This window comes from Glandiceps talaboti, chromosome 16 (genome assembly GCF_964340395.1).
Source record: "Glandiceps talaboti chromosome 16, keGlaTala1.1, whole genome shotgun sequence".
In the NCBI taxonomy this organism is placed as follows: domain Eukaryota; kingdom Metazoa; phylum Hemichordata; class Enteropneusta; family Spengelidae; genus Glandiceps; species Glandiceps talaboti.
Genome location: NC_135564.1, coordinates 1,774,294 through 1,783,675, shown reverse-complemented (window position 1 = coordinate 1,783,675; position 9,382 = coordinate 1,774,294). Strand labels below are relative to the sequence as shown.

Genomic DNA, 9,382 nt, shown 5'->3' with positions numbered 1-9,382 from the left:
TAGAATAAGCCAATAAGGCATCATAAAAAAAGAGCATGCAATTTTTTCTTATTATTCTTTTTGAAACGCTTTTATTTTATGTAAAAACCTAAAGCATAGGAAAAAAGGGTAGGGTTCAATATATCCTAAACGGAAATCTCCACAAATAACTAAATTAGATCACAGTATGGCGGCGCTGTTCACAACTCAGTACCCCTATGTTGGTAAAAATAGTTGCTAAGATACTGATTACAAACATCGTCAGCTGTTCGTAAATAAACACCACGGTAAGGATTTCACATCTTCCCATTTGTTACTTGTACGTTTACAAGACGTCTTTAATTCACTTACTTAGAAAATGTAATACAGAACAAAATATGACGTCAAAGGACGGAGAAAAGAAGGAAGAGAGTGAATTCCAAGAAGAAAACGGAGTGTTGTTTTATGTCAACAAAGACGGGTTCCCTATCAATCGTAAAACATGGGATAGAATGTGGACTCATGTTGCAAAAATCCACCCCGAGGGAGAAACTATGGTTGGGAAAATTCGAGGTAACAAAGACTTACCAAAGATTCAGGTTCCGTCCGTTCCTGTTTTACACGGTGGGATGACAGTCGCAGACAAACTTGATGCCATCCAAAACTATATGTGTCAGCTGGAATACAACCACACAGGAACTCAGTTCTATGAAATCAAGAAGAACAGACCACTGACTGGACTAAATGACTGTGCAAAAGAAATGATCAGAGAAGCTCTTCCAATCAAGTGCCTTGAAGCTGTAATACTTGGAATTCATCTTACTAATGGAATATCAGGACTTGAACGTTTTCCAGTAAGCTTTAAGACTCAGTTCATGGGAAACTATCACAGACATGTTGTTTTAGGGGTCTATTATGGAGGGAGGTATGGAGCAATTGGGATGAGTAGGAGAGATGATCTCATGTACAAATCACTGACTTTTTCGACCCTCACAGATCTGATTATAGATTTTGAAGATTCCTACAAGAGATATTGGCATGTAGTGAAGAAAGCGAAAGTGGGTCTACCGGTGTCACATGATCCACATAGTTATGAAACTCTGAACTGGAAATACCTTTCACTGAACATGAGGAAACTTAATAGAAGTGAACAGAAAAGAGATATTGAAAGACATGCTAAGGATATGAGGAGTCGGTTCAAACAGTCACCTGCTGTCAAAGAAGTGGGAAAACCATCAACACTCACTTCTTCACCTAGGAAAGACTCTTTCGCTGGGAAGACACCGAGACGAGATGTGCCTCAATTGTCTCCAAGGAAAGAATCAATAGCCAGAGAACCAATCAGGGCAACCTCTGTAGATAGCGACAGTCCTCCCATGGATAAGAAACAATTTAATGTTGGAGATTATCAAATCAGAATATGAATATCCACAGTCACGAAATTACACCAAGGTTCTCCCCAGATTTTATAGATGAGTGGGATCCACACTTTGATTTTGATGAACTTAATATACAAATGTGCATCAAATACCATAATAATACAATACATTTTGCTATGCAAATTTCCATCAATCCTGCCATCACAATCTGAGGAGAACGCTGATTCATCCAACAACAACTCATCCAAGTGCAAAATATTCAACACCCACTATTATTATAGCAGTATGTAGAATTCTGCTGAGTGTTGGGATAGGCAAGTGTCTGAACAGGAACATTCTCACAACCAGGGATGATATTTTTTCTGTGACATTTAAAGCCTTGGATGGTGCTGTAAAAGAGGCTGTGCTTTACGACAAGTGAATGAAGAAGGGAACTATTCAACTAGAATTATCAGTATTGCAATGCTACTGAACATTGATAAACTTAAAACCATTGTATTCAGCAATAGGATTGCATTTAGTAGCAACTCCTTTCAGTGTTACAGGCAGAAATCAAGTATGCCATACAGCTACAGATGGCATGTTCTTTTTGGTGAATTTTTATGTGTGTCAGTTAACAGTTTAAAATTTTGACTACATGAAGGAGTGCAAATGAAATCAAGAGATTTTTATATATGTTTACATGATAAAAAATTTTGACAGTTGGGCTGAAATAATTAGATAATTTGGTTGCAGTGCATTGAAAGTGAGAACAAGGTTGAACAAGAAGGTGTAATGTAATTAATACAAAGTAATGAAATTGTATTGAACTGAAATACAGGATATATTTCTTGATTTACACTGCTTTACAACATTTTTGTACATCATCAGAGTGGTTGTACTACATCACAACAATATGAGTTTACATCAGAGTTGCTGTGCTACAACTATCCACAACAGTTTAGTAGTGATAAAGTTAGCTTTTTGGAATCTAGTTTTGAAGCAACTACGCAACTTTCATGAGGTTACATTGTCAGTATTTGAGCATTGAAACTATGCATTGAAATATAATATTCATCATCCATTTTGTTACAATCACTCTCCATACAGTCTCATCATATCATTTTCATTAATTCTGGGAGAAATATGAGCAACATTAGGAATCTTGTTAGACTGTTTACTGTGCTGTCAAGTTGCATCATTAGCTGGTCATACCTCTTCCCTTGTAGTCTCTGCTTGTGTTGAGAACATTTTCAAACAATTCAGTTCAAGTTCAAGTCATTGTCATGGTTATTCAACACCAATAGGGTTAAATTTACATAAAACATATATGTAAATAACATGTAAATTACCACATGTCCACTTCTTGTTTATATATGCCTGACATAGTGTGAGTGTATATTTACATACTGATTCATTTGAATAACGACACAGTCTGACTAGTTATCATGGTTGAAGGGACTGCACGCTGTCATCAACCAGACTATTGGGCAAGAATTTTTAATCTGGTACCATCAGCTTTGACAATGTAATCATGACAAGTGGAGAATACGAGGGCAAGGAGATATGACCAGCTGATAATGTACTACATGTATTTCAACAGTGCTGTAAACAGGCTAAAATGTTGTAAATAATTGTCTGAAACATTGCAAAAGGCTCCTTTTGTCATTCATACTTTTTTTTGACCAGTGAAATAAAAGTGTTTATTTATGATCTATTAAACCAAAGAAAATCATATCATTATTGTCCACATATTACATATATCCGTAGTGTGATCATGGGCTATTTCTCAATCTCAAACCACCAAACAAGTCTCAGTTTCAATATACTCACTGAGTGGTGTACATGTATGTCTAGAAACTCTCACCCTTTCAGTAGCTTAGAATGCATTATACCAGTCCATGCACAAGCCAAGTTGAACAAAAAAGTATGGAATTTATATCTTGGTCATTGCTAGTATGCCACAACAACACATGTCTACATCATTAGTTCTGCCGTGTTCAAAATATGAGTCAAAACATTCAAATTTGCTGCTGGCATAATTATGTTATTCTCCAACAATTTCTTCATTCAGCTGGAAAATACTCATGACCTAAGGGTTTTGTTATTAGTCATCTAGCGACTCTTAGTGACAAATCCCTCTTAGGTCACTCATGTTTTACTTGGCTGAATGAAGAAAAATATTGTGAAATAATATCTCTAATTATCAAACCCATTAATCCATGCTTTGTTTTTTGTGGTTCTATCAATGTAATTGCCATAGTTTATAAGATACCACTTTCTCAGCCAGCACTCACTTGATGTGAAATAGCAGAACAATTGTCAGCATATCTTTAATCTATGGGACATTTCAGTTTGGCAGCCATCTCATTTACATAACACACTATATTAATATGTAAATTAGCTGTGATATTGTGGGAAATTCTTAGCAAGAATACTGCCCAAATAATGATGTGAATTTAATTGTATGCACAATTACAAATACAATGGCATGAACAATGTATTTTATAGCTACCATTCAAACCACTATTTTACTGGTGATATATATTATTTACCAATTGTTTCATTTTGGTCCCATTGAACATCAGTCGACAACATCAATTGCAGAAAGCCTGCTGTACAAAAGTGAGAATCAGAAGAAATAATGTTTGTATATTGAATAATAACACTGATAGTCAAACTGTATTCATCTGTATCAGTGATAAGACAACAAGGTGACTACATTAGGTTCGTTTCAGACCATTTCACTAAAAGCTAATGCATTTATTTCAAAGTGCAATAAAAGGTTATCTTACCATATGGTGCAATAACACAAGTGTTTATTCATTCAGTGCAGTGTACACTACTTGTATAGTGATTATTATCTTCATACTGAAGTCACACACACACACACACACACACACACACACACACACACACACACACACACACACACACAAACACACATACATACATACATGCATACATACATACATACATACATACATACATACATACATACATACATACATACATACATACATAGGATTGTTCATGAAAACAATGTATCAGTCTGGTAATTAATAAAAATTAGTCTTTGAGAACTAGCTGATGACTGAAAAATTTTTGAGAGGCAAAAATATCAGTACATGTATTATATATGTTATCATTGACTGTGAGAAATTTCAGTAGTTTATTTAAGACAACAACTGATAGAACAGTCAAATACATTTTTTGTATTTAAAATCTTTTAACATTTCTACCTAGTGATATTTTTGAAATTGAAAAAAATGTCATCATTTTTGTAAGGCTAAACAATCTATCATAAATTTCATTAAAAATTAAATTGAATTGGATCTCATGAAATTGATATAAATCAAATGAAATTACCAATAAATTATTTCCAATGCATCAAGAGCTTTATTGAACACGGCACTAGACCATGAAAGTACTGTTCATAAACTTACCAATTTTTTATAAATTAATTGCCTAGGATGTTCATTCTATCTATGCTGTTAGCTAGTAATAAATTAATAAATATTATGACAGCATGTCAATTTGAACTCCCTAGGTGCATGTTATTACTGATTTATTGACTTGCCAGGATATCATTAAGCTGACAGAACTTATATCTTAATTAATAGTTCTACATTAGGCCCTGGAATATGTATACTTTATCTCTATTCTTGAGTATCTGACATCATTTTGTAAGCCTGTTGGTTTCATCATAGGGAGCCAAGGAACCATGTTACAAACAAACAAACAAACAAACAAACACACACACACAAACAAACAAACAAACAGACAGACAGACAGACAGACAGACAGACAGACAGACAGACAGACAGACAGACAGACAAACAGACAAACAAACAAAATATGCATGAATAAATGAAAATATCATAAACATATGAGTATCTATCCATGACTTCCATTACTATAAATTGGTCTGTATACTAAACTGCTATGTTTCTTTGTGTACAAATCCATTCAAAAAACAAACCCTGGATCACTTTACATAGCAACATAGCAGCATAGTTTAGTACAGACGAGTATATAATTGTATATGATGGCAGATATAATCAGTTATGCTTGTATTCCTGTGTTTTTGGTATTTTTTATTTACTCATGCATATTTTGCTTTGTTTGTTTGTTTGGGTGTGTTTGTTTGTTTGTTTGTTTGATTTGTTTGTCTGTCTGTCTGTCTGTCTGTTTGATTGATTTGTTTGATTGATTGATTGATTGATTTGTTTGTTTGTTTGATTTATTTGTTTGTTTGATTGATTGATTGATTAATTGATTTGTTTGATTTATTTGTTTGATTAATTGATTAATTGATTTGTTTGTTTGATTTATTTGTTTGTTTGATTGATTTGTTTGTTTGTTTGTATATTAAACCATTTATTCCTTGGCTCCCCATGGTTAATGGTTCAGTATCAGGAAGTGTTCTGTTAACACTATGAGTCTAGAGTGTTAAAAACCAAGTTACATTGTATATTATACTGACCAGTGTTAACTCTGTCAAACATAACTTGGATGAAGAATGGAGTCTCAAATGACTGAACAAATAATAATTTCTATATCCTTGACAATTTATTGCTCCATATATAATCATTTATACCCATCATCTACAAAATTTGCAGCCCTGATATTTTACTTCTGTCAACATAACCCAGAATCTCATCAAAGTTGTTGTATATCTGGGACAAGATTGTATTATTAAGTCACTGCCTGCACTGAGCTTCGGTGTTGTATATCTCGTTTGTAACACTCTCCCAATTGTTTTTTCTGTTTTCATTTTCAAACTTTCTAATCAAATGCTTAAATGACCAAATAATCTGACTTCTACATACTTGACAATATTATCACATCGTGACACTTCAGTTTAATTAAATCTACACTAACAGTGACATTTTACTTCCCACTACTATAGTTCAATTTAATCGACACCAACAGTTGCCCCAGGCTACAAGAAATAAAACTGTTATTTTTCAAACTGATAACACATATTAAAATATGCACTAGATCCATATTTGGTAGGAATTTCATGGTTTCATATTTCTCACTAAATGATCTGGAGCATTTTTCCACTCAAAACTAGAGGAGTGTGTTTGGAGGTTTTATGACTGATATTTCAACAAGATTATCCTTGAAAATCATTTTTGACAAGAAGAGCAGTTTTGGATTGAAAAATAATATTTTGTCAAAAAAAAATTAAAATCCCCACCGCCTGGATTCTAGGCTATGCCATAAATAGCCCTCTGGTTTTCTGATATTGTTGAAACTAGATTGTAAATAATTTAGACCTGATAACTTTTTGGACTTTGTTCTTTTTTAGTCTGGATACCAACTGTGGTTGTAAGGGAATTTAATGAATGTGAACAACTTTTATGAACATCTGTAAATCCTACACAAATGGGTAACAAATTTTATCAATAATTTCTTCTAAGAAGCTGTAATCTTTGTGACAATGCTCCCTCTCCTTGCACCGTACACTTTACTCTCTGCTACTGTGTGTATAAGTACTGTATATATAGAGTTGTAGCCTAGAATCCATTTAATCTGTGTGAGTACACTCCATCTCCTTGTACCATTACATATACCTCATTCTCCTGGCTTACTCTCTGCTACTGTATGTAGTGTATATATATATAGTTGTAGCATAGAATCCATTTAATCTGTGTGAGTACACTCCATCTCCTTGTACCATTACATATACCTCATTCTCCTGGCTTACTCTCTGTTACTGTGTGTAGTGTATATATACATAGTTGTAGCATAGAATCCATGCATGCAGATGGGGATTAAGTTTGGTTATGGGAAAACTAAAATTTAAAATCCCCATCCACATGGATTCCAGGCTAATACTACCATATAATAAAGATTTGTTGATTGATTGATTGATTGATTGATTGATTGATTGATTGATTGATTGATTGAACCCAAAGCATGCCCCCTTTTATACCAAAAAAAACCAAATTTCACCATACATATATCACAAGTTAGCCTGTTTACTTGTACTATTGAGATATATCATTAGCTGGTCATACCAGTCTGGATGCTTCAATTATGTGGTATTGTATCAGAGATTGTTAGATTTGGTTAGATTTGATGAAGGATAGCACAAGACTAGTAATACCTCCTATAGCCCTGCTTTGGTTTGTGAAACACTGAGTGAAGCAAGAACAGAGATGGCAATGTAAACAGGCTAATAATGAATAATACATAAATGTTACTAATAATATTATTTTATTATACAAAGTGATGATCAATCCATTTACATATCATTTTTATTTTTACAGAAAACAGACATCAGGTACAAAAACACAAAACAGCTGGCACAGTCATTTTATAAAAATCAAAATGTTTGTAAGTCGAAGTATAGAAGTCAAAAATAACAAAGAAGCAGTAAAAAAACAGAACAACATGTAAATCATCTTGTATGCATGTATTAATTAATATAGAAACTTCTTAAGTACATGCAGTTACTATGGAAACATCGTAAGTATATGCAGTTACGACAAAAACAGGATTATGTAATTATGGCTGTCATTTATACAGAAATACAAGGGCTGCTGAAAGCAAAATAAAAATAGTTTATTAGATGAATAAAATATTAAAAAGCTGACATACATTTGAACACTTAAGAGATTATAACAGCCTGATATTTTTAGTTGGTATGATAGACAAATGACCTACATTTTATCTTTGTTTTCTTTGATAAATTATTAATACACCCGACTGAATAATATATGTACTGAATAGTTCTCACTATATTCAATTAAGTAGAAAAGCATTAATCCCTGAATCCCCCCTTTTTCTCCTTCTAAATGGTATGTCCTCATTGACATATACAGAGGGAGAGACTATATGACAAGAAAATAGGGGTAAAATAATATTATCATTAAACATGTCATCATTTCTGAAAGATAGTCTCCAAATTGTAACCATTACAGACCTTACAGTGAAAAGTGGTTTCTGAGAATATTTTTGGTTATATGGTTTCATGCAGACTACCTTCAAAGTAAGAATGGTTGAAATTTGGTAAAGTAAACAAAGTTTCAAATGAATTAAAAATCAACATTTATGAGTTTGGATTTGACTTGTTATGTAATTCATAGATGGGGAAGGGGGAGGGGGAAAGGATGATCATAAAATCATACATTGAGAAAAACATTGATTTTCTTACACACCCACATAGTGTTCCGGTGTCACGATACACAAAAATTCACTGACTGGACTATAAGCCACTGTCTACATAGCTGGATGTGATTTTGCAGTGCTTATTCCATCCTAGTCTAGTTTTTGACGACCGTGTTTCGATTTTACACTATGTTAAATATCTTCACACTTTTAGCAATGTAGTAATGTATGAAGATAATGTAGTGTAAAATTGGAACAAAGTCATCAGGAACTAGACTAATTCCATCCAGAATGATTAGCGTAGCAGATCACAGAGCCAGCAATTTAGACTGCCTTTAACCAAATCAGTCTAACTGAATAAAATACTATATTACAGCTGTTGACTGCATTTTTGTAAGACATTAACTAACCCTGATGTACAGAAGGTGACATTTAGGTGAATGCTCTTAGGGGTATATTTTGCATGGAATACTTTAATGCAAGAAGTATTGATTGTGCCTTGACATGATACAGTAGCATGCAACAAGAATTCTTTGTTCACTGTTGAATGCTCTAACAGAAGGTAGGTGGATTTACCAAAGTGAACACCAGCTGTGATATAGCTTTACATTATTGAATTATTAATGACGGCTTTCTGATGGTTTCTCACTTTCATCAAATGAACACTTTTTGCCCACTAAATCCCATAAGACTGGCAATAAACATGAATTTTTTAAACTAGTGAATGCCAGGGAATCAGATATTCAAAGACATTAAACTTTAAAAACAAAAACTTTTTGTTTGTCACTTTCATCAAATGAACACTTTTTGCCCACTAAATCCCATAAGACTGGTAATAAACATGAATTTTTTAAACTAGTGAATGCCAGGGAATCAGATATTCAAAGACATTAAACTTTAAAAACAAAAACTTTTTGTTTGTCACTTTCATCAAATGAACACTT

General features: G+C 33.4%; 1 protein-coding gene across 1 annotated transcript; it reads left to right on the top strand.

The window, feature by feature from the left end:
* Positions 1–237: 237 nt before the first annotated feature.
* On the top strand, positions 238–4,083 carry LOC144447257 (tubulinyl-Tyr carboxypeptidase 1-like). Its single transcript, XM_078137170.1, has one exon. The coding sequence runs from the start codon at positions 357–359 to the stop codon at positions 1,380–1,382; it is 1,026 nt and encodes a 341-aa protein (XP_077993296.1). The 5' UTR covers positions 238–356; the 3' UTR covers positions 1,383–4,083.
* The last annotated feature ends 5,299 nt before the right edge of the window (positions 4,084–9,382 follow it).

What these genes read in the sequence shown, in the direction of transcription:
- LOC144447257 (XM_078137170.1), top strand. Translation starts at nt 357, where the DNA reads ATGACGTCAAAGGACGGAGAAAAGAAGGAAGAGAGTGAATTCCAAGAA.